Raw genomic sequence first — 24877 nt, 5'->3', positions numbered from 1 at the left:
CCTCAGACCCGGGAGTCCAGCCCCCAGGCCCCTCCTCCCTCAGACCCAGGAGTCCAGCCCCCAGCCCCTCCTCCCTCAGACCAGGACTCTACGCCCTGATCTCCCTCAGGACCCCTTTGGGAACCCCCAGGCTAGTAGGTCCTGGGTTCGGAGTCTCGAAATTCTCAAATTCTCTCATAGTCTATGAGAAACGTACTGCTGGTGAACACGCACTTTAGGTAGGAACGGGTTGCTTATTGGAAAGGCACAAATAAAATTAAAAAATTAAAAAGGAAAGGCACACAGCCGGGCGCAACCGGCGAGCGCAGCGCGGCGGGCGCCGGAAGCAGCCAAACTCCGCCGTTCTAGCGGCCCGGCGGCTCAGAGACGGCGCCGCGAACGTGACGTCATGGAACAGTGCGCAGGCTCGCCCCTCCTGCCCCGCCCCCAGGCGGCGGCCACGCCCCCGACTCCGGAAACCCCCATTCCCAGCTGCAGCCGCGCCGGGGCCCATCCTCATAGGCCCCGCTTCTGACAGGCCCACCGCCCCGTTAAGCCCCGCCCCTTTCCGGAAGCCTCGGCCCGAGCGGAGCTTGCCGTTCCCCACGTGGGTCGCCGGCCGCGCGCTCCTCTTCCGAGCGACCCCGCGGCGGGTGTGCGGCGAGTGTGTGGCCCGTCTGCGGCGGGCTCCGCGTCGGATACCCGCTCCTTCCCGCCATGAACCGCTACCTCCTGCCGCTGTCCGTGCTGGGCACGGCGGTGGGTGGCGCGGTGTTGCTCCGGTGAGTGCGCGCCGCCGCCGGGCGGGCCGGCAGCTTCCAGGAGGGGGAGGTGGCAGGCCAGGGAGAGGTCGCTTGGTGGTCGCCGGCCTCGGACCGGTCCAGACGGTGCGGCGGAGGGGCAAACCTAGGGAGGGCCTCGAGGGCAGGTCACGGCCCAAGGTCACCCCGAGTCCTCGTAAACTTTCTGGTCCTTGATCATCGAGTCCATCCTGCAGACGTGTATTGGGCAGTCCCCATAGGTCACCCGTGACCCGGGTGCAAGGAAATGCGTGCCCCCTAAGCTCTCGTTACCCGGAATCCGAGACGCAAACCGGATTGCCCAGTGATTGCACCGCACGGGTTATACACATGGTTCTTGTCTTTCCTAGGCTAACACCCCTCCAGCGCCCCCGCAGAAAACCCAGCTACCCAATATTCTAGAGCAGCACTGTTGGGTGGAACTTTGTGCGCTGATGGAAGTGTTTCACGTTTGTGCTGTCCATTATGATAGCCATCACACACGGCTACCGAGCGCTCAAAGTATGGCTTGTGGTATGCTTGTAGTTAACGATACTGAACTTAGACACCTGTTAAGAGGGTGCAGCTCACGTGTTCTTACAATTAAAAAAAAGAATTAGCAATATATAATTTCATTACATTTACACAAGAGATTGGCTGGGAGGCCTGAAAGTAATTGGAATATGGAAATATTTTTTTTTTTAAGGGCATAAAGCATAGACTAAATCTCTGAATAATTACCTTTGGGTTTATTTGCCTGCGCTGTGATGAGGCTTCGTGGTGAACTTGTTGCTGCTGATCCAATAAAGTCATTTTCAGGGAGTTCTGATTTATAATTCATTACACTGCAGCTCTGTGATATTAACTGGGTGTTTTTGAAAGGTCTAGAAAATGGAGATTCTTTTTTAAATGGAAATAATTTTCCCTTGTGATAAAATTCATCAGCTGCTGTTTGTTTTTATTCATACTGTTGTCTTTCACTTCTGAAGAGCTAAAAATAGTAACAAAATAAAGGGACAGCATGGGATGGGCAGAATGAAAGGTTAGCTGAATGCCCTGGGGAAAAAGTATGGCTGTTTATTTTTAATTAACTTAAATAAAAAATTAGCCCCAGGAGGCTGGCGGTTTCCGTGCTGTACAGGGCCTATCATGTAGTGGCATTTTTACGTGGCCCGTCCCCTCTCAGTGACATTCGCTTGTTTCCAGTATTTGGCCTCTCGGGAATGTGGGTAAATGGTAAGAGCCCCCCAAAGATGTGCCTGTTGTAGGGTTCAGAACTGTGAAGGTCTTACTTTACCTGTCACAGGGGACTCTGCAGGTGACATTGAGTTAAGGACCCTGAGATGGGGAGGTGGTCCTGGGTTGTCCGGGGCTGGGGAGGCGCCCAGTGCAACCACAGTGGTCCTTCAGAGTCAGTGACCTGAAGACTCCACTCTGCTGACTTTGGAGACAGAGGAGGAGGGGCCGTGAGCCACGGAGTGTGGGCGCCTCTAGGAGCTGGAAAAGGCACGGCACCCGCCTCTCCCCTAGGGCCTCCAGAAGGAGCACAGTCCTGCCAACTCGCAGCCCTTATCTTGGTGAGACCCATCTTGGACTCATGCCTGCAGACACGTAGATTACCTGTGCATGGTTTTAACCGGCTGAGCTTGTGGTAACTTGGTTTGGCAGCCATAGGAAACCAACCCAGTGGGTCTTTACAAAGACTGAGCCTTTGCCTGCAACACCACACTGGCCCCCAGGGAGTTAGGAGATGTCCTTCCCGTCTTTCGGGTGGGGGAACACAAGCGCAGTGGGGTCATTCACCCAAGATCCTAACAGTCAGGGGCACGTGCGGCGAGGGTGCACACATGGACAGAAGTGACCACCTCGTTTCTTACCTGCAGAGACTATGTTGCGGGTGGGGTCTGTCCCAGCAAGGCCAGCATTCCTGGGAAGACCGTCATTGTGACCGGCGCCAACACGGGCATCGGGAAGCAGACGGCCTTGGAGCTGGCCAGAAGAGGTGAAGTCCCAGGGGGCACCTGGCTTGGTGTGTGAGGTCTGGGACGGAGCGTTTGCTTTCCTGGGGGATTGTTTTGGTTGCAAGTGGCAGAAACCAAAGTCATGCCGGCTTAAGCCAGAAAGGCTGGTGTCCCTAAAAGAGGTAGGGGAGACTTTGGGTCTTAGAGGAGGCTTTGGACACTCGGACTGGGGTTATGGAGGAAGTCCACGGAGGAGGATTGATCGCTTTTGAAGTTAGAATTAGTGGATTTCCTGTTGAGTCAGACACCAGAAAAGAAGTCAAGGATTTAGGTTTGAACAACTGGGAGACCAGACTTGCCTTTTGATTTGCTGGGGTGGGAAGGCTGTGGCAGGCAGGTGGTGAGGGCTGGGGGAAATTGGAAACTTTCTTTGGGCTTGACGGGTTGGGGTGGCCGGGGGAATGGGTCCTGACGGGCCAGGCTGGAGCTGCCTGTCTACCTCCGAGGTCAGCGTGGTGGGGGCTGTGATGGGCAGCACCCCCCCCCCCACCACATGGGGTTTTCCCAAGGAGGGGGCATGTGCTCCTCCCAGGAGAGGGTGAGAAGTGAAATCGGGTGGACACCCCCACCCCCCGCTGTCTGGAGGGCCCGGCGGCAGCAGAGGATGAACAGATCCTGGGTTGGCTGAGTTCCCTTGTGGACGGTGGGAGGGGAGGCAGCGTGTGTCGGCGGCAGCTGGGCCCCTGGCGGGCAGACGAGCCACGCGGACCCACACCCGTCCTCCAATCCCCGCTGCTTCTCACTTCTCTTGTTTTTTAAAGTTTTTCTTTTTTATGGCTGTGTTGAAATTCAGTCTACACATCACACAATTCACCCGTGTCAAGCGTACACTCTGGTGGCGTTCAGTATATTCCCAGATTTGTACGAACATTGCCAGTTTCGGAACACTTTCATCAAAGTGACAGCTCGGTCCTCTTAGTGGTCCCCCCAGGTCCTGCCTCCCCCGGGAACCATCCGTCTACCTCCTGTGGATCGGCCTGTTCTGGATACTTCATGTCAATGGACTCATAGGCCACGTATATTTTTGTGACGGGCTGCTTCTAGCAAGCACGTTCATGAGGTCCATCCACGTTGTATGTGTCATGTTCCTTTCCGTGGCCGAGTAGATTCCAGGGTCTGGATGGACCACCTTGTGCCTCTCCGCTCAGCTGCTGATGGACATTTGGGTGGTTTCCATCTTTCGGCTGCTGTGAATGGTGCTGCTGCGTGCTCGCGTGTACACGCTCTTGTGCAGACCCGTGTTTTCATGTGTGTTTTCTCTCTGTACCTGGGAGAGGATTTAAAAAATATTTTTTTCCTGTCCTGGGCTCGCAGGAGGCAACATCATTCTGGCCTGTCGCGATATGGAGAAGTGTGAGGCAGCGGCAAAGGACATTCGCGGGGAGACCCTTAATCACCACGTCAACGCCCGGCACCTGGACTTGGCCTCCCTCAAGTCCATCCGAGAGTTTGCCGCAAAGATCATCGAAGGTAGGAGGGAGGACGCCGGCCCTGGGGGGCGAGGTCCTGGGTGGCCACAAGTCCTAGAGTGTGGTGCTGGTGTTTTCTGACAGGTGCAGATTTCTATGGGTGAAGATCGTACATTTTTAAATCTCCGGACATTGTCCCGTGAAAATATTTTTCATTTCAACTGTTTACACAAATCAAAAGAGTAATATTTCTGGGTATGTGGACACTTTGGAATTCAAATATCAGCATCCATAAATAAAGTTTTATTGGCGCACGGTCCTGCCTGTTTACGTATTCTCTGTGGCTGCTTTAGTCCTGTGACAGCAGAGGCCGTATGGCCTGCAAAGCCAAAAATACCTAGTCTGGTCCTTTACAGGGAAAGTTTGCTCTGTGGGACTCCTGCTCTGTAGGAAGACGAACTCCTTCGGCCCGAGAGCCGACAAGACGCAGAGGCCTAGGTGAGGTTAGGTGTGCAGGGACCCGGCGGATGAGTTAGCCCAGCGAAGGCGGGCGGAAATGCTGACTCATCACTCAGTAGTTGCTGAGCCTCCCTGGCGCTCGGAACTCCCGCTTTCTCTGCTGGGTGTTTCTTTGCGCAGATGCAGGGATTCGGCGGGCATTTTTCTGCACTTGGTCACATGGGTGACTCACTCATTTCCGCGTCCCACCAGATGTTCTCGGAACTGGCTCACATCTTTATGTTTTCAAGCAGGGGTACCATTTTACAGGATTAAACATTTGGAAAGTACAAGCGGGGATACAGCCAAACACCTCCCTGCCACTCGCTACCAGCTGCCGTCTTCAGATGTGTTCAGTGTCCTCGTGTGTCCTTTTGGAGACAGTTTGTGCATTTATAAAGCAAGCAGGTGTATATACCTCTCCTTGGCTTCTTTTAGAGCGAGCATGAGCGGAGGGGAAAGGAAGAGGGAGAGAGAGAACCCTGGGCAGACTCCATGCCCAGCGCGGCCCAATGCCGGGACTGGATCTCACGACCCTGAGATCATGACCTGAGCTGAAACCAAGAGTTGGACGCTTAACCGACTGAGCCACCCACATGCCCCTCCCTTGGCTTTTTTCTACAACTAGAACTGTGGTGTTCTCTCTCCCCCATTCTACCCAGCAAGTTCTAGTATTATCTGTTTTTACAGAGGGGGAAACCGAGTCACAGAGAAGCTGCGTGACTTGGCCAGGGTCATACCGCTGCTCAGGGTAGAGCCAGGGGATTTGAACTGTCATCTGATGGCTCCAGAGGGTGTGTTCCTGACGGCTATACTAACCCCCTCCACCCTCAAAGCCAAACAGACGCTGTTTCCTAGGTGCTAGATGACTAACCTGTTATCCCCACGGATCCTGCAAACCACTTTCAGAGTGTTAGGGGTTCTACTGTGTCCCCTCAAAAGATGTGTTGGGGTCCTAACCCCCAGGACCTCAGCACAAGACCTGATCTGCAGAGAGGGTCTGTACGGACGTGATTAAGCCCTATTCCAGGGACTGGTGTCCTCGTATGGTGGGGAGATTAGGACGCAGACAGGCCCAAGGGAAGAGACAGGGAGAAGGCGGCCAGTCACCTATGAGCCCAGGAGAGAGAATCAAGTGCAGAGTCTCCCTCGCAGTCCTCGGTCCTTGGAAGGAAACAGCCCTGAGACGCACTGACCCCGGGCTTCCCGCCTCCAGAATGGGGACACGGTGCGTTCAAGTCGCCCGTTGTGTGAGGCTTTGTTACAGCAGCCCTTGCTAACTGAGACAGGGAGGAAGGTGCTGTTACTCATCCCATTTTACAGATGAGGAAATAGAGGCTCAGAGAGGGACGGCCGTTTGTGCCTGTGACGTGGCAGGTCTGGGATCAGGTGGGGCACAGGCTGCCCGCCGAGCTGACGTTCCCACGAGCAGTCCCCCAGTCTGAGGCCCTGAGGCCCCTGCCGATGTGGCTTCTTTCCCTTCCCAGGAAAGGTCTCCAAGCCTTAGGTGGGAGTGTGTTTCCTGGGGCTGCCGTCGCCAAGTACAGCAAACTGAGTAGGTTGAGATGAGAAGCTGTTCTCCTCACAGTTGGGGAGGCCAGAAGTCCAAGATCAAGGTGTCAGCAGGCGGCACTCTTCCTGAGACTGGGAGAATCCTCCCTGCCTCTTTCAGCTCCTGGCGGCGGGCTGTCAGTCGTCGGTGATCCTCGGCTTTAGATGCATCGCTGCAGTCTCTGCCTCTGTCTCGCTGTGGGTCTCAGCCTGCGTCCTACTGGATTGTGGCCCACACTGTGACCTTCTCTTAAATTGATTACTTTTTGCAAAGACTCTTTCCAAAAACAGGTTGCATTCCCAGGCTCTGGGTGGACATGAATGTTTCAGGGACGCTGTTCAGCCAGCCCAGTGCTGGGGGCGCTTTCCACCGATGGCACTGGCGCTCCATGCAGGCCCTTATGGGACTGACATGTTTGCCCTCACCCCTGTCTTCCAGAGGAGGAGCAAGTGCACATTCTGATCAACAATGCAGCTGTGATGCGGTGCCCCCGCTGGACCACTGAGGATGGCTTCGAGATGCAGTTTGGCGTTAACCACTTGGGTGAGGTCACGGGCTGAGGGATGTGTGGTATATCGTGGGCCTGGGATGTGAGTGGGGTTCCCCAGTGGGCCAGGCACAGGCTCTGGGGAGGGCCAGCGTCCTCCTCTGCTCTCCAGGGCAGCTGGGCGGCCACCTGGCAGCTCAGGGAATTACCTATTCATTGCTGGATGCTCCGTCAGTCCTTCGGATTCTCCATCCATCTCTGGGCCTTTTGACCCTTTGTCTGTCCTCCAGTCTGTCTGTCCATCAGTTACTCTGCCTACCTGTTGTCACCCTGGGTATAACTGGCGTTCTGTTAGTAAGGGCAAGGGGGGGGCATAGATATTGGGTGGGTGCCAATCACTGGATTAGGGCCCACCCTAATGGCCTCATTTTCACTGTAAAGACCGTCTCTCCAAATAAGGCCACATGTTGAGGCCCTGGAGGGTCATAACGCACATCACCATCATTTGTGTCCTATTGACTGGGGCACAGTCACATGACCTGATGTCGCTGCAAGGGAGTCTGGGAAATACAGTCTTTCGCTGGGGAGTCCGGTGCACAGCCAACCATTCTATTGCTGAAGGAGACATGGGAGGCAGTCCGTCTCCCCAGCTGACCTCATGGGGTTCTCGTAGGGCCTGATGTCTGGGGCTGGGTCACTGCTGTGGGCCCATCCTGTGCTCTATAGGATGTCCAGCAGCATCCCTGGCCTCCTCCCACTAGATGCCAGGAGCACCCCCTTTTCTCTCTAGAGTTATGATGACCAAAACCTCTAGACATTGCCAGATGTCCCCTGGGGGAGAGAACTGGCCCCTGTTGAGAGCCATGGATTATTGGGAGGGTCAAAGAAGGTAATGTTCTCAGTACGATCCTATGTACCAGATAAGAATTCAGCGGAAATTGTCTTTTTGTTGTCCTTCATCCAGGTCACTTTCTTTTGACAAACTTGCTGCTGGACAAACTGAAAGCCTCGGCCCCTTCACGGATCATCAACCTCTCGTCCTTGGCCCACATTGCCGGACACATAGACTTTGATGACTTGAACTGGGAGAAAAGGAAGTATGACACCAAGGCAGCTTATTGCCAGAGTAAGCTGGCTGTCATCCTCTTTACCAGGGAGCTGAGCCGGCGGCTGCAGGGTACGTGCTGGCCTTTTTCTTCCTCTAGCTCTGAGCCTGGAACAGTCCTGCTCTGACCCTGGGCCCCGGGGAGGTCAAGCATCGGCCCCAGAACAGAACAGGCAGACGTGCGACACACATACCACCATGTTCACGGGGCCTGAAGCTGACATCACTGATCAGTCGTGGCGTTTCTTTCGTGCTCGTCCTGCACAGGCATCTAAGCTGTTGGTGCTCTAGGCTAGTGGTTCTCAACCACGGAAATATCTGAAGATGCTTGTGGCCGTTGCTTCAGGGAGTGGAGGTGGGGTGGGTGTTGCTACTGGCATCTAGCTGCTCAGCATCCTGCAGTGCCCAGGATAAAGAATGATCTGACCTCAGGGTCCACAGAGCTGAAGTTGAAAAGTCTGCCCTTTGCCTTGCTCCTCACAGAGCATCCGTGGACCAGCAACATCAGCTGGGAGCTTGTCATAATTACAGCATCTCAGACCCCATCCCTGACCTGCTGCTGCAGATTCCCTGGGGGTGGGTGGAGCCCAGCTGTTTGGGTATCTCACGCCCTCCGGGTGATTTTTTACATACGCTCAGGTTTGGGAGACTCTGGGCAGTCATGCAACAGAGCGGCTTTGCAAGATGAAACCACTTTGATGTGGAAGTTTCAGAGCAAGAGAGGTGATGTGGATTCAAGGGTAGGACCCAGCACAGTACAGGGTAGCCCTGGATCTGAGGGTGGGCCGGGTCAGCCTTCCAGGTGGGAAGTGAATCTGGCGTCTGCCCACCCCCTCATCCCTCCTCTTCCCTCCTCTCCCCAGGCACGGGTGTGACTGTCAATGCTCTGCACCCTGGTGTGGCCAGGACAGAGCTGGGCAGGCACACGGGCATGCACAGCTCTGTCTTCTCCAGCTTCACACTCGGTAAGCCGCCTCCTGGCCTGGGGTCCCTGAGCTGAACCCCTGCCCTCACAGCTTGGGGGCTAGGACTCTCTTCAGGGTATTAGTCAGGGTTCTGCAGAGAAACAGAACCAATAGGATATATATAGATGCTTGGAAATCTGTCGTGCGGGACTGGCTCATGCGTTTATGGAGACTAAGAAGTCCTGTGATCTGCCATCTGCATGCTGGAGGCCCGGGAAGGCTGGCGGCGTAGTCCCAGTCCAAACCCAAAAGCCTGTGAACCAGGGGAACGGTGATGTAAGTCCCAGCCCGAAGGCCAGGAGCACCGTCTGAGGGCAGGAGATGGATGTTCCAGCTCAAGCAGAGAGAGGGGGGAGTTTGCCCTTCCTCCACCTTTTTGTTCTGTTCTCACCCTTAACTAATAGCTTGGCTGCCCACATTGGCGAGGGCAGATCTCTTTGCTCACTCTACTGATTCCAGTGCTAATCTCTTCCGGTCACATCCTCACGGACACGCCCAGAGGTAATGCTTTACCGGCTTTCTGGGCATCCCTTAGCTCAGTCACCTTGACACAAAACTAACCGCACACTCGAGAGACTATGTCAGTGGCCTGGCTCCACCCCCCTCCCCTGTGTCGTCTAGGATACCGGGAATGAGTCACTTCTCCATGTGTGTCCAGCCTGCTGGCCTCAGACTAGCCCCAGGAAACAGGCTAGATCCTCTTTGATGAGAAAACTGAGGCTCAGAGGAGACCCTGAAGCTTGACTGCCGGGTGTGCTCGGGGTGACCAGCTTCACCCCAAACTAGCTGTGCCAGCCAGGGAAGCAGCTTCACCTCTTGGGCCCTCGGTTTCCCAACTACAAAATGAGGGCCACAATAGTGTCCTCCTCACAGTTGTTGGGAGGATGAGATGGGCCTTAAAAGGGCCAGCACAGGGCCTGACCACCTTTAAGCTGAATAAATAATTAGAACTTTAGAACTAGTATTTGTAATCCTGAAAATCATTTACGGGGTGGGTGCCAGATACCATGGATCTTAAACTGAGGCTGGCCCCAGAGACATTTAATAAGTAAAAGTTATTTTAAAGCAAAATGGGGTAGGGTAAAGAGAGCGGACTGAGGAGGGAGAGCTTCCATTTGCCTGGGGAAAAGCCAGGGAGGCTTGCTGGGGGAGGCAGCTTTTGGGCTGGTCTCTGCACGTGGAGGGATTTGGCTGGGCAGTGCCAGGGAAGGGAGCTCCTGGTGGAGGGAACCTTGGAGGCACAGGCCTGGAGGTGGGCTGTGTGGGACTGCGGTCCCACATCTGGCCTTTGGGTCCTGGGCAGCCCTGGGGGTGGAATAGGGCTTTTTGTGTCCTCTTCACTGAATGTGTGCTGACTGAATGCTCTGTGGGCTGATTGCAGGGCCCATCTTCTGGATGCTGGTCAAGAGCCCCCAGCTGGCAGCCCAGCCCAGCACGTACCTGGCTGTGGCAGAGGAATTGGAGGGTGTTTCTGGAAAGTACTTCGATGGACTCAAAGAGAAGCCTCCAGCCCCTGAAGCTGAGGACGAGGAGGTAGCCCGGCGACTTTGGGCTGAAAGTGCCCGCCTGGTGGGCTTGGATTTGTCTGGTGGTTCCTCTGTGAGGGGGCAGCCCCTCCCCAAATAACCTCTGGGAGACTATGAAAACCACGTGGGAGGCTGAGTACCAGGATGGAGCGGCAAGACCAACCAAAGGCTGGCTGCTCTGTCTGCAGCACCCTCTAGGTGGCAGTATTGGCCAAGGAATGCTGACTGCCATGCCCACGTCACCCTCTAGGTGGCAGTGTTGGCCGTGTGAGCCTCCAGACCACTGCTGTCATGCCCTCAGCCCCCTCTAGGTGGCAGTATTGGCCAAAGAATGCTGACTGCCATGCCCTCCAAGTGGCAGTGTTGGCTGTGTGAGCCTCAAGACCACTGCCGTCACGCCTTCACCCCCTCTAGGTGGCAGTATTGCTGCGTGAGCTCAAGGAACGCTGGCTGCGAGAGCCAAGGAATGCTGGCTGCCATGGCCACGTCACCCTCTAGGTGGCAGTGTTGGCTGCGTGAGCTCAAGACCACTGCTGTCATTCCGGCACCACCCTCAAGGTGGCAGTATTGCCTAAGGAACGCTGGCTGCCATGCCCACACCACCCTGTAGGGGGCACTAGCGGCCCTTTTCTCAGGCACAGTGGATGGGGACTGCAGATGTGCACCTGGCGCAGCTGGTGTAGTGCGCCCCGCAGCCCGCAGGTGCGTGGGGCCGTCAGACACCTGCCTTGAGCGTGTAACTGGGAACTGCTGAGGGAGGAGGCCGCTCCCTCTAGCGTGGCCATGTCAGGAGAGCCCGTGCAGAACTGTATGGCTGTTGGGAAAGTTGTCGGCCAGACACGGTCAAGTTCGTGGTTCCCCGTGGGACCGTGCACACCCTCAGTCGCCTTTCTGAGCCTCGGTTTCTCCCACTGTGAATGTGCAGAGTAACTTGACTACCTCGCAGTGCGGTGTGGTGATGACGGAGTTCTCGCCTTGCTGCTGAATGTTCGCTTGCGCGTGCCATACCCTGGGTGAGCCGCCGGGGTCACCCCTGAGGACAGGCCTTGTAATGCCAGTCCTGCTAGGGACAGCAAGGAGCGAGAAACCTACCAGCTGCGCAGCGTCGGTGATAGAATCGGGGCTGGCTCTCAGCTCCCGCACAGAATGGGGGGAGGGGTGCACCAAAAAGCTCAGTAATCAAGGTACAAAAAAACATGTAACATTTGAGATGCTCGTGGAGGCCAGATGCTCCATGCCCTCCACTACCCAGAACATCAGCCAGTGGCCCTGCCCCAAATGCCTACAGTGCTGAGGAAGGTGGGATTAAAGACGGCTCAAAGTTTTATAGATACGGCGAGTTTTCTTTCTGTTACCACATCGGACCACAGCAGCCGAAGGGTATGTCTGGGATGAACGGACTCAGGTAGGCACCTTCCAGCATGGACCCCAACAATCCCCACTGCCCCCTGTCCACTCCCTTCTTACCCTCCAGCTGTGGGCTGGCCCTAGCTACTCACTTCTAGTGCAAAGAACAGAGCAAAGCCGACGGAACGTCCAGTTCTGGGGTTCGGTTACTGACGGGCATCTGGCTAGCTCGCGCTTGCTGGCCCTCGCACTGCCTGGTGTGAGCCACCCTGAGGGGAGGCCAAGAGCTGGACAGCCAGGGAGGAACTGAGGCCTCTGTCCAGCAGTGCAGGAGAAGGTGTGGATGCCAGGAGGTGGGAATCACGGGGGTGCGGTATTCCAGGAGCCTGTTCACCACCGGGATACACAGACCACACATACGTACATAGATCACACGCGTGCACGTATCCTTATGTAGTGTATGCATTTCTCACTGTGGAATCAGGGAAAAACCACGTTTGAGAAATACTTCTACTGGTAGTACTGTAGTCTTGAGAGTAACTGCGAAACCCCTGGTTCTCTAAACAAAGGTACAGGATTCGCCTGGAGGTGATGGTATTTGCTAACATAAGCAAAATACAATGATCAGAGTCAAGAAGATAATAATGATGGTGCTAATATCTGATATCAATCTATAGACATTGGAATTATATCAGTGATAATGTCCCTTATAGCAAAAAACCCCACAAAATTCTTTTCTGACCCAGGATCCAATCCAGAACCACACTTTGTGTTAGTTGGCATGTCTCCTTAACCTGCTGAAATGGTCTTTCTCTTTAATGAGCTGGACACTTGTCCAGAATGGGTCTCGGGGCTAGTGTCAAGGGGTCAGCCAGAGCTGTGTTCCTTCTGGAGGCTCAAGGGGGAGAATCTGCTTCCTGCCTTGTCCAGCGTCTAGGGGCCCCCACATTCCTCGCCCCCAGGCCCTTCCTCTGTCTGCAGGGCCAGCTGTGGTGGGCCAAGTCCTCACACTGCCATCTTTCTGGTTCTTTCCCCTTTTAAGGAGGATCCCCAGGTGATCCAGGGTCACCTCTGTCCTTTACATTGGCTGGTGAGCAACGGAATTCCATCTGCCACCTCAACCCCCCTTTGCCATGCAAAGTAACAGGTCCTGGGGATTGGGATGTGGATCTCTTTGGGGCGGCCGCTGTTCTGCCTGCTACACCGTGCTCTTCAACAAAACCTGCTTCCTTAGCTTTTCTCAGGGCTGTGAACTTCCTGGGTCCCTTCCCATCAATTCCCTTCTGCTTCTTTTAAGCAGAACCCTCATCAACGGTGTTGCTTGCAAGCAAGTCAAATGAAATGAACAGATGTTACCATTAACTCCCCACTACTCACTCTAAAAAAAAAAAAAAAAAAAGCCAGAGAGGCCTCCCCCCACTCCCCGCTGGCTCAGTCAGAAAAGCACATGACTCTTGATCTTGGGGTTGTGAGTTTGAGCCCCACTGTGGGTGCGTTGACTTAAAAACAAAAACTGAACAAACCCTGGGGTGCCCGAGCAAGAAGAGTTGGAATCCAGTCTGATTCAGAAGCCCACATTCATGGGGGAGATGGGGGCCTGGATGGAAGGAATGTGAAGCCCAGCCCACTGGGGCGGCGGTCCCCACAGGGACTGATCTCTTGCATAGACCAGTGCAATGTGGCTTGGGGTTAATTCTAGGCACAAACCCTCACAACCAACATCCGCTTCCTCTCTGGGACTGAGAAACCCCAAGGACCACAAATGTTGACTCACAAACCACGTAACCCCTGCTTTACTCTCCTGAAGGCTTTGAGGCGGCTCACAACCCTGAAGAGAGTCCCCAGAGAGATGAAGGATGATAAAAACGGGCCTAAAAAACAAACAAACCCAAACCCCCAGAAATCCAGAGACAGCAGTGTGGCAAAGGAATAAGCAGACTGAAGAACCAAATGTAAAAGGGTGATGCTTCAGGAGTTTTTGTTTTGTTTTTCCCAAAAAGAAACCTGAGGTGGTGTCAAACCCTTCAGACTGCTCTTTGCGCTTGGGGAATTCTGCCAGGTTTCCGTGGGCTCCCTGTGTTTGCTGTGCCGGGAAACGTGCGGGGTGTAAGCTGGGATGACAGTCGCTCCAGGCATAAGTAAGAAGGGGCACCGTTGCAGCGGTGGGAGTCCAGAGGTAAGGCGGGCTTTGTGTTCTCTGATACGGCCGAGCTTCCTCCTGCCGGACTGACCATCCGACTGGGGTCAACTTCATCCCAAGGCTGGGTCTCTAGCCAGTCGAAGTGTGAACCCCTAAAAGATCCGTTCAAGTCTGAACCCTCGGCGCCTGTGAGTCTGAGCTAATTTGGAAAAAGTTGCTTTGCAGATAAAATTAAATGAAGGATCCCGGGATGAGACCATCCTAGATTATCCGGGGGTCCCTAAATCCAGCGGTAAGTGTCCTTATAAGAGACGGAAGAGGAGGTGACACAGAGTGGAGTGAAGAAGGCCACGTGGAGACAGGGCAGAGAGTGGAACGATGCAGCCTTAAACCAAGGAACAGCTGGGACCCCCAGAAGCTGCCAAAGACGGCACGGGACAGACTCCCCTTGAGCCTCTGAAGGTCGCACGACCCTCCTGACACCTTCAGTTTGGACTTCTGGCCTCTGGAACCGTGGGACAGTAAATGTTTCAGGTCAGCGGGTTGATGTTGTCACAACAACCAGAGGGAATTAATACAGTCTCTTTGGGGGTCACAGGATGGTTGCCAGAGCCGATGGGGACCACTTGCTTGTTTTCTGGCCGGTGGGAGAGAGAAGGGCTTCTCTTTCTTTTGTCTACTGGGGTTTATCTTAAAACCCATAAAAGCCCCCCAGGGAATGCCAGGGAGTAATGGATGAAAGGCAGGTTCCCCAACACCAGTGCTGTTAATGTTCGGGGCTGGATAATCCTGGCTGTGGGGCAGGGGGTGTCTTGGGTACTGTGGAATGTTGAGCAGCATCCCTGGTCTCCACCCACTAGATGCCTGTAGCATCCCCCCCTCAAACTGCCGAATGTCCCCTGGGAGGGAAGTCACCTCCAGGTGATAACTCTTTGCGCAGACCCGTGTGGACCCCTTTCCGGGCCGTGAACATGAGCAGCTGCAGGTGGATGACCACAGAAGTAAGCACCAGCCACAGAGCCTCACAGCTGCTTGCTGTCACCTGTGCTCTTGGGAGGGCACGGGGGTGGAAGGCAGGCACTGGGGGATTGAGTGGCTTTAGAAGTCGACAGATCTTCATGGAAACCAACCATGCAAATGGCAATGGGCGGTCCCACAGAAGTCAGGCCAGAGTCTCAGGGTGACAGCAGCAGAGGGAATGAAATCTGAGATCTGGGATTGGGTCATTTGTGGGGACAAACCTGAAAATGTCAAACTCCCAATTCCTCTGAGATGCCCTTGCAATGAGAGACCAGCATCTCTTAATCGGAGGTCACCGTTCCTCCATAAGCAGGTGTCTCCTGGGATGATACTCACTCACCTTAAGACCTGCCCCTACCACTTTCATTGCCTGTGGCAGATCCCAGCTCATGCTCCATGAATTGTAGGGTCTGGCTAATGTGTTTTGGCAGGAACCTGGGGATCATTGCAAGTGGATCTTGAGGGTTTTAGATGGGGTGGAACATGAGACAAATTGGGAGGAATCCATGGACATGGGGTCACTCACCTATGATGAAGATTTTATCTAATATTTTGGGCTTTCTGAGTAGCTGCAAACTATGGCAATTGCGTACCTATGGATCTCCCACATAATGCCTAAAGACAGATCAATATCAATACCCCTGTTCTGATGTACTGTGGTTAACTAGGAGAATGTCCTTGTTTGCAGGAAAAAAGATCAGTATCTGGGTGAATTACATCAGGTCTGCAACACAGTCTCAAACGGTTCAGGGGGGGAAAAAAGCGCTTCTTTGTATTATATTTATATACTCTTCCCAAAGTTTGTTTCAAAATAAATAAATGGAAAAGAAAAACAATGCAGAATTACAAAACCACATCTCCGCGGGAGAAGACAGAGAATGGCTGCACTTCAAAACAACGCCAAAACGAAAAGGGAAAACCTTACCAATTTCCAGTGAGCAAGCTCTCTTTTCATGTTTTTTATATTTCAACCATGCGAATGTGTTACTAGAATAAAATCAAGTTCCATAAATAAAAGCAAAGGGATGCATACATATGACAAGGTACTATCATGTACGTCTGCATCTTCTTTTTCCATTTAGCAATAGATCTTGAAGATCATCTGTATCGCTACGCAAAGATCTATCACACTCCTTAAAAAATACCTGAACACGATTTCATCACGCGGATGTATCACAGAGATGCCACAGGGAGAGTTTGAGGGAAGCCGTACAAAAGACAGAGGCAGGTGCTGTTGGCAGCCCTAACATTGGGTGAAAACCACCACCAGAAATAGAAAGTTGTGCAAACAGTAAAAAGAGCGTTCCGGCTGATCAGGGCACCGACCGCAGAGCACAGACTAGAGTCTGTGAGAGACTCAAGAACAGGGAGAGGTACCCTTTGGACACTGCATGGTGAAGGGAAAAGGGAGAAAGAGGGGGAAATTAGGATTTTTCAAGAAGAAAGGAAAAAAAAAAATCAAGGACATAACCTTTCTCTCTACTCTCTGCCTCCCTGCAGGAGCCCCCTAGTAAAAAACTGTACTTTACCACACTGACAGCAGAGGGCAGACTTCTACTAAAAATCTTTACAACAGCAACCAAGCGCGTTATCTAGGAATACCTGTCAGCAGGAGCCGCACAGATCATCCCAGTCACCAGCCCTGTTTACAGAAATACACAGGTGCAAACATTATTTATCAAACACTGCCATCCAGATGAACCAGAAGATGAGAATCCCAAAACTCAGTTGGTAACACCTAAGAGCAGAATTAGTAGGTCACATGGTAACCCTACGTACACAACATTTTGAAGAACTGCCAGATTATGTTTCTCTCACATTCACAAGCGTATTCACAACAGCCCAAAGGTGGGAGCAACCCAATGTCCATCAGAGTTGACTGGATAAAGGAAGTGTGGAACGTTATTCAGCCCTCACACCCGCGACCACAGCGATGGGCCTTGAAAACACAACGCTAAGTGAAATAAGCCAGTCGCAAAGACAGATACCATGTGGTTTCACGGACATGATGTCTCTAAAGAAGCCAGATTTGCCGAGATAGAAAATAGCGTGGTGCTTACCAGGGGCAGCTGGGCGACGGTCCGGGAGATCGAGTGCTGGGACTGGAGCAGTAAGCCTTCATCTCTCCAGGCAGGACTCAGGAGCAGGCAAGGCGCTTCTGGTCTAGCCACCAAATTGGCAGCATGTGGAGATGCCTGGGGAGATCTGAACACATGAAGACAATTGCAACTAATGACAATCAAGAGCTTGATTCTCCCTGTTGAAAACACGGGAAGAAACATCTCGCCGGTTGCTTAGAACATTTCTTTAGAAAACTTGAAAGTTTTCTCTCTGTCTCTTCAAAGTGTGTGCCAACATTTTTAGAAGGTAAGTAAGCCTCTTGCCAGCTCTGTGACCCAGGACTGTCTTTCTCGAGGACTGGGAACGTGAACGTGAAGGGAGGCGGCATTTATATCTACCGGCTTCTGAAGGAGAACAGGAGCTCAACTCCATGTTGCAGAGCTGCCTCCCCACATAAAGCTGGGAGTGTTTTCCCTCCGCCTAAAGCCAGTCAGCTGACACATGTGGTCTCCCCAGTCACCGGATAAATTTAGGATGATGGTGCTGTCAGGTCCCCTGGGTGTGATGAGCTGACCCTGCTTGACTCTGTGACAGGGTGGGACTCTTTCCTGTCTTTGCCATCTTGTTGGCAGACCTTGTCCTGATGCCCATCATGCTCTGGCTTGAACACCCATTCAATAATAAAACTGTGTTCCTTCTCTTCTACCTTTGTGGAGAAATTTTCTGGGTTGGGAGATTTTGTTTAATGATACCTCCCCAACATTATGGGCTCAGCACTTGGTTTAGTTCCCCTGAGGGAACGTAAGGGTTCTCTATTCCCATTTCCCAATCTCACTGTGTCCGGCTCCGGGAACTTCAATCTCCCCTCTGTCTCCTGTTTTCTCTCTCTCATACATACACACAAACTACCCTCAATTTTTGTGCCAGGGGGTCGGGGGCTCCATTTTAACCTTCGCACTCCCATTCCTAATGCGGAGGGAAGGCACGAAGCTGTGACCATGCTTAGGGGCAGTCTTGGCATTTATCTTCACCATCCCTGACACACACTGTTAGGGACTTCTCCAGGGCAGAACCTCCCTGTTGATATCTCCCCAACATACAGATCCAGACCCGGCAGTTTTCCACCCTTGGAATGTAGCCTGGGAATATACAGGCACGTGTGCAACAGGATTTGTAAAAGGAAGCTGGTTGCCTTTGTAAAAGCATGTTGGTTGCATTTCTTTAATATGGAAAGATGAGGAACAATCTAAAAGCCAGCAGTATGAGTCATCATAAGCAAGTTACGGCACCTCCAAGAAAAGGAACATGAAAGCCGTTTTGCTGGTACTGGTTTTTAGCACGTCGTCTGGGGGAGACATTTAATGGGGACATAGTGACATGTGGGTGGATGGAACCTACGTGCCTGGACCCCTGGCAGTGGGAGCACCATGGCACCTGTGGTGAGATAGAAGGAGAAGAGAGACACAGTGCCTTAGCAGCAGGCACTGTTTTCCCTGAGTGGCCAGGGAGCCACCATTAACACAAGCACCCAGGAGATGGCTGAAAACAAGAGTCCAACTGATGGAGTCCTTCGGGGCTGGAAATTCAGGAGTGGGGGTGCTCTCCTTAGAGGTGAGTCACCACACGCTAGGAGGGGATGAGCTCTCCCAGGAGGGAGAGGGTGGCAAGAGGTGTGTGGGTTGAGGGCCAACTTTGGGGGATCTGATAGGAACTGGGAGGAAGAAAACTGGGTGATGATAAGGAGGGGAGAAAGCCTCTCTTGTCCAGCAAGCATCAGCCCCTGCAGAGAAGCACAGGGAGCTGAAGGATGAATAATGGCTGCTTGTGGCCCCTTCCTCCATCTTCAGAGCCACCAGTGGCTGGTTGAGTCCTTCTCCCACTGCCTCACTGACTCTTGTTTTTTCTGACTCCCTCTTCTACATTTAAAAACCCTTGCGATTCAGTGTAGGGATCCGAAGGGGCACATGCACCCTAATGTTTATAGCAGCAATGTCCACAATAGCCAAGCTGTAGAAAGAGCCTAGATGTCCACCAACAGATGAGTGGATAAAGAAGATGTGGTATATATACACAATGGAATATTATGCAGTCATCAAAAAGAATGAAATCTTGCCATTTGCAACGACGTGGATGGAATGAGAGGGTGTTATGCTAAGCGAAATAAGTCAATCAGAAAGACAAGTATCCTATGATCTCACTGATATGAGGAATTTAAGAAACAAGACAGAGGATCATGGTGGGGAAGGGAGGGGAAAAATGAAACAGGACAAAACCAGAGACGGAGACAAACCATAAGAGACTCTTAGTCTCAGGAACCAGACTGAGGGTTGCTGGAGTGGAGGGGGGTGGGAGGGATGGGGTGGCTGGGTGATGGACACTGGGGAGGGTATGTGCTACGGTGAGCGCTGTGAATTGTGCAAGACTGTTGAATCACAGACCTGTACCCCTGAAACAAATAATACAGTATATATATTAATAAAAAAACCAACAAAACCCTTGTGATTCATTCAGCTTGTCTGGATAGTCCAGAATTACCTACTTATTTTCAGATCAGCTGATTAGCCACCTTAATTCCATCATAGCTGGAACTCACCTTTGCTGCGTCAGGCGACACACGCACAAGCTCTGGGGACGAAGTTGTGGACATCTTCGGGGCACCATTATTCTGCTTCACTCACTACACCCTCCCCGTTGGAGTACCTTGGACCAGTTGTCCCTGTTTGAATTGAGGACTCATGAGTGCAAAAAACATAGCATGGAGTCGTTCAGGTTGTCACCCGCATAGGGACGGTTGGCCAGTGAGTGAATGGGAATATAACTATCCCACCTGCTTCTCCCCAAACTGCAAGCCCTGGCTTGTGGCCATGGCCACTTCAAGGAACCGATATTATTCTTCCCATTAGTGAAATAATGTCCTATGGGATATTGGCATATAGTGGGTTGAATAACGACTCCTCCCAAAAGATAGGCCTGTCCAGAGTCTCGGGTTGTCATCTTCTTTGGAATAAGAGTCTTGCCGATGTAATTAAGAATCTTTTATTTAATTAATTAATTTATTTATATTTTTTTATCTTTAAATTTTTTTCTCTTTAAATTTTTTTATGTTAATCACCATACATTACATCATTAGTTTTTGATGTAATTATTGTTTCCATGATTCACTGTTTGCGTATAACACCCAGTGCTCCATGCAGAACGTGCCCTCCTTAATACCCATCACCAGGCTGACCCATCCCCCACCCTCCTCCCCTCTAGAACCCTCAGTTTGTTTTTTAGAGTCCATCGCCTCTCATGGTTCATCTCCCCCTCCGATTTACTCCCCTTCGTTCTTCCCCTCCTGCTATCTTCTTTTTTTTTTCTTAACATATATTGCATTATTTGTTTCAGAGGTACGGATCTGTGATTCAACAGTCTGTAATTAAGAATCTTGAGATGAGACCATCCTGGATCAGGATGAGCCCTAAATCCAATGATGAGTATCCCCACTGGAGACATAAAAGGAGAAGACACATGTGGAGAACACATGGAGATGAAGGTAGAGATCAGGATGAGCCTGTACAAGCCGAGGGACACTGAGGACCGTTGTCAGCCACCAGCAGCTGGAAGAGAGGCATCGAACGGGTTTCCCTCAGAGCCTCCAGAAGGAATGAATCCCAACAACACCTTGCTTTTGGACTTCTGGGCTCCAGAACTGTGACAGAGTAATTTTCTTTTGTATTTTTTCCAATTAAAATTTTTTATTAAAAACATCTTTCCATTTTTAAAAATTGTAAAAAAAATTGTGGCATATAGTTGATAATAATATCAAATAATTGTTTCTATTTCCTTGGTGATAGTCGTGATCTCTCCCCTTTCATTCATAATTTTATTAATTTGGGTCTTTTCTGTTTTCTTTTGGATAAGTCTGGCCAGTGGTTTATTGATCTTATTAATTCTTTCAAAGAACCAGCTCCTAGTTTTGTTGATCTGATCGACTGTGTTTCTGGTTTCTAATGAGCAATCTGGATGAAATGGATGTCTTCCTGGAAACCTATAAACTGCCAAGACTGAAACAGGAAGAAATTGACAACCTGAATAGGCCAATAGCCAGTAATGAGATTGAAGCAGTGATCAAAAACCTCCCAAAAAGCAAGAGTCCAGGGCCTGATGGATTCCCTGGGGAATTCTACCAAACATTCAAAGAAGAAATAATACCTATTCTCCTGAAGCTGTTTCAAAAAATAGAAACAGAAGGAAAGCTTCCAGACTCATTCTATGAGGCCAGCATTACCTTAATCCCCAAACCAGGCAAGGACCCCAACAAAAAGGAGAATTTCAGGGGCACCTGGGTGGCCCAGTCGTTAAGTGTCTGCCTTCGGCTCAGGTCATGATCCCAGGGTCCTGGGATCGAGCCCTGTATTGGGATCCTTGCTCAGCGGGAAGCCTGCTTCTCCCTCTCCCACTCCCCCTGCTTGTGTTCCCTCTCTCGCTGTGTCTCTCTTTGTCAAATAAATAAATAAAATCTTAAAAAAAAGAGAATTTCAGACCGATATCCCTGATGAATATGGATTCCAAAATCCTCAACAAAATCCTAGCTAATAGGATCCAACAATACATTAAAAGGATGATCCACCACGACCAAGCGGAATTTATCCCTGGGTGGTTCAACATTCGCAAATCAATCAATGTGATAGAACACATTAATAAGAGAGAAGAACCATATGGTCCTCTCAATTGATGCAGAGAAAGCATTTGACAAAATACAGCATCCTTTCCTGATTAAAACTCTTCAGAGTATAGGGATAGAAGGAACATTCCTCAAGTTCAAAATCCATCTATGAAAAACCCACAGTGAATATCATCCTCAATGGGGAAAAGCTGAGAGCCTTTCCCTTAAGATCAGGAACACTTCAAAGATGCCCATTCTCACCACTATTGTTCAACATAGTACTAGAAGTCCTAGCAACGGCAATTAGATAACAAAAAGAAATAAAAGGCCTTCAAATTGGCAAAGAAGAAGTCAAATTCTCTCTTTTCACAGATGACATGATACTTTATGTGGAAAACCCAAAAGACTCCACCCCCAAATTACTAGAACCCATACAGCAATTCAGTAATGTGGCAGGATACAAAATCAATGCACAGAAATCAGTTGCTTTCTTATACACGAACAACACAACTGTAGAAAGAGAAATTAGAGAAACGATTCCATTTACAATAGCACCAAAAACTGTAAGATACCTCGGAATAAACCTAACCAAAGAGGTAAAGGATCTATACTCTAGGAACTACAGAACACTCATGAAAGAAATTGAAGAAGACACAAAAAGATGCAAAAACATTCCATGCTCATGGATCGGAAGAATAAACATTGTTAAAATGTCTATGCTACCTGGAGCAATCTATACCTTCAATGCCATCCCAATCAAAATTCCAATGACATTTTTCAAAGTCTGGAACAAACAATCCTAAAATTTGTATGGAATCAGAAAAGACCCCGAATTGCCAAGGAAATGTTGAAAAAGAAAAACAAAGCTGGGGGCATCATGTTGCCCAATTTCAAGGTATATTACAAAGTAGTGATCACCAAGACAGCATGGTACTGGCACAAAAACAGACATATATACCAATGGAACAGGATAGAGAGCCCAGATATGGATCCTCAAGTCTATGGTCAAATAATCTTCAACAAAGCAGGAAAAAATATGCAATGGAAAAAAGACAGTATCTTCAATAAATGGTGCTGGGAAAATTGGACAGCCACATGGAGAAGAATGAAACTCGACCATTCTCTAACACCATACACAAAGATAAGCTCAAAATGGTTGAAAGACCTCAATGTGAGACATGAATCCATCAAAATCCTAGAGGAGAACATAGGCAGTAACCTCTTTGACATTGGCCACAGCAACTTCTTTCAAGATACATCTCCAAAAGTTAGTGAAACAAAAGCAAAAATGACCTTTTGGGACTTCATCAAGATAAAAAGCTTCTGCACAGCAAAGGAACCAGTCAACAAAACAAAGAGGCAACCCACAGAATGGGAGAAGATATTTGCAAATGACACTACAGATAAAGGGCTGGTATCCAAGATCTATAAAGAACTTCTCAAACTCAACACCCAAAAAATAAATAATTAAGTCAAAAAATGGGCAGAAGACATGAACAGACACTTCTCTGAAGAAGACATACAAATGGCTAACAAGACACATGAAAAAATGTTCATCATCATTAGCCATCAAGGAAATTCAAATCAAAACCACATTGAGCTCCTGGACACGCTGAGCGGGCTCTGGGCCCTCCGCACGCCGGCTCTTCTCCTCTTCCCGTGCTAGTTAGCTATGGCGGCCTGAAGACCCTGAACCCCAAGGCCGAGGTGGCCCGAGCCCAGGCTGCGCTGGCGGTGAACATCAGCGCGGCCCGGGGCCTGCAGGACGTGCTGAGGACCAACTTGGGGCCTAAGGGCACCATGAAGATGCTTGTTTCTGGTGCTGGAGACATCAAGCTTACTAAAGATGGCAACGTGCTGCTTCATGAAATGCAAATTCAACACCCAACAGCCTCCTTAATAGCCAAAGTAGCAACAGCCCAAGATGACATAACTGGTGATGGTACCACTTCCAATGTTCTAATCATCGGAGAGCTACTGAAACAGGCGGATCTCTACATTTCTGAAGGTCTTCATCCCAGAATAATAACAGAAGGATTTGAAGCTGCAAAGGGAAAGGCACTTCAGTTTTTGGAACAAGTCAAAGTAAGCAAAGAAATGGACAGGGAAACACTTATAGATGTGGCCAGAACATCTCTATGTACTAAAGTGCATGCTGAACTTGCTGATGTCTTAACAGAGGCCGTAGTGGACTCCATTTTGGCCATTAAAAAACAAGATGAACCTATTGACCTCTTCATGGTTGAGATCATGGAGATGAAACATAAATCTGAAACTGATACAAGCTTAATCAGAGGTCTTGTTTTGGACCATGGGGCACGGCATCCAGATATGAAAAAAAGAGTAGAAGATGCATACATCCTCACGTGCAATGTGTCATTGGAATATGAGAAAACAGAAGTGAATTCTGTTTTTTTTACAAGAGTGTAGAAGAGAGAGAGAAACTTGTAAAAGCTGAAAGAAAATTCATTGAAGATAGAGTTAAAAAAATAGAACTGAAAAAGAAAGTCTGTGGTGATTCAGATAAAGGATTCGTTGTTATTAATCAAAAGGGAATTAACCCCTTTTCCTTAGATGCTCTTGCAAAAGAAGGTAGAGCTAAAAGGAGAAATATGGAAAGGCTGGCTCTTGCTTGCAGTGGAGTAGCTCTAAATTCCTTTGATGACCTAAATCCTGATTGTTTGGGATATGCAGGACTTGTCTATGAATATACATTGGGAGAAGAGAAATTCACTTTTATCGAGAAATGTAACAATCCTCGCTCTGTCACATTATTGATCAAAGGACCAAATAAGCACACACTCACTCAAATCAAAGATGCAATAAGAGATGGCTTGAGGGCTGTTAAAAATGCTATTGATGATGGTTGTGTAGTTCCGGGTGCAGGTGCAGTGGAAGTGGCAATGGCAGAAGCCTTGATTAAGTACAAGCCCAGTGTAAAGGGCAGGGCCCAACTGGGAGTTCAAGCGTTTGCTGATGCATTACTCATTATTCCCAAGGTACTTGCTCAGAACTCTGGTTTTGACCTTCAGGAAACACTAAAGTTCAAGCGGAACATTCAGAATCAGGTCAACTTGTGGGTGTGGACTTAAAACACAGGTGAGCCAATGGTAGCAGCCGAAGTAGGCATATGGGATAACTATTGTGTAAAGAAACAGTTTCTCCACTCCTGCACTGTGATTGCCACCAACATACTCCTGGTTGATGAGATCATGCGAGCTGGAATGTCTTCTCTAAAAGGTTGAATTTGAAGCTTCCCTCGTGTCATCCGAATCATGAAGACTCCACGAGTGATCCTAAGAATATAGCGATGGAATTTTTGTCCAAGCCTCAAATATTT

General features: G+C 50.4%; 1 protein-coding gene and 1 pseudogene across 3 annotated transcripts; both read left to right on the top strand.

Annotated features, from left to right (window-relative positions):
- The first annotated feature begins 559 nt into the window (after positions 1-559).
- On the top strand, positions 560-17594 carry RDH13 (retinol dehydrogenase 13). 3 transcript variants are annotated; one of them, XR_012377068.1, is made up of 8 exons: positions 560-761; positions 2642-2760; positions 4094-4249; positions 6677-6781; positions 7690-7902; positions 8694-8795; positions 10177-11726; positions 16329-17594. XR_012377068.1 is itself a non-coding variant. In XM_025849224.2 (7 exons), the coding sequence occupies exons 1-7, from the start codon at positions 697-699 to the stop codon at positions 10419-10421; spliced, it is 1005 nt and encodes a 334-aa protein (XP_025705009.1). In that variant the 5' UTR covers positions 560-696; the 3' UTR covers positions 10422-17594. The 3 variants fall into 3 exon arrangements, 2 of the variants coding, with proteins under 2 accessions (XP_025705009.1, XP_073745405.1); XM_025849224.2 differs by having other exon boundaries at positions 10177-17594; XM_073889304.1 differs by lacking the exon at positions 8694-8795 and having other exon boundaries at positions 10177-17594.
- Positions 16818-24877, top strand: LOC112806723 (T-complex protein 1 subunit zeta pseudogene; annotated as a pseudogene).

The sequence above is a fragment of the Callorhinus ursinus genome, unplaced genomic scaffold (genome assembly GCF_003265705.2).
Source record: "Callorhinus ursinus isolate GAN/ISIS: 27379988/994484 unplaced genomic scaffold, GSC_fseal_2.0 scaffold106, whole genome shotgun sequence".
Classification (NCBI taxonomy): domain Eukaryota; kingdom Metazoa; phylum Chordata; class Mammalia; order Carnivora; family Otariidae; genus Callorhinus; species Callorhinus ursinus.
Note: the sequence above shows the minus strand (reverse complement) of the source record. Positions and strands in the feature narration are given on the sequence as shown.

Coding starts and splice junctions, on each gene's coding strand:
- RDH13 (XM_025849224.2), top strand. CDS start 697: ATGAACCGCTACCTCCTGCCGCTGTCCGTGCTGGGCACGGCGGTGGGT. Junction 6,782..7,689: donor GTTTGGCGTTAACCACTTGG/GTGAGGTCACGG, acceptor TCCTTCATCCAG/GTCACTTTCTTTTGACAAAC. Junction 7,903..8,693: donor GCTGAGCCGGCGGCTGCAGG/GTACGTGCTGGC, acceptor TCCTCTCCCCAG/GCACGGGTGTGACTGTCAAT.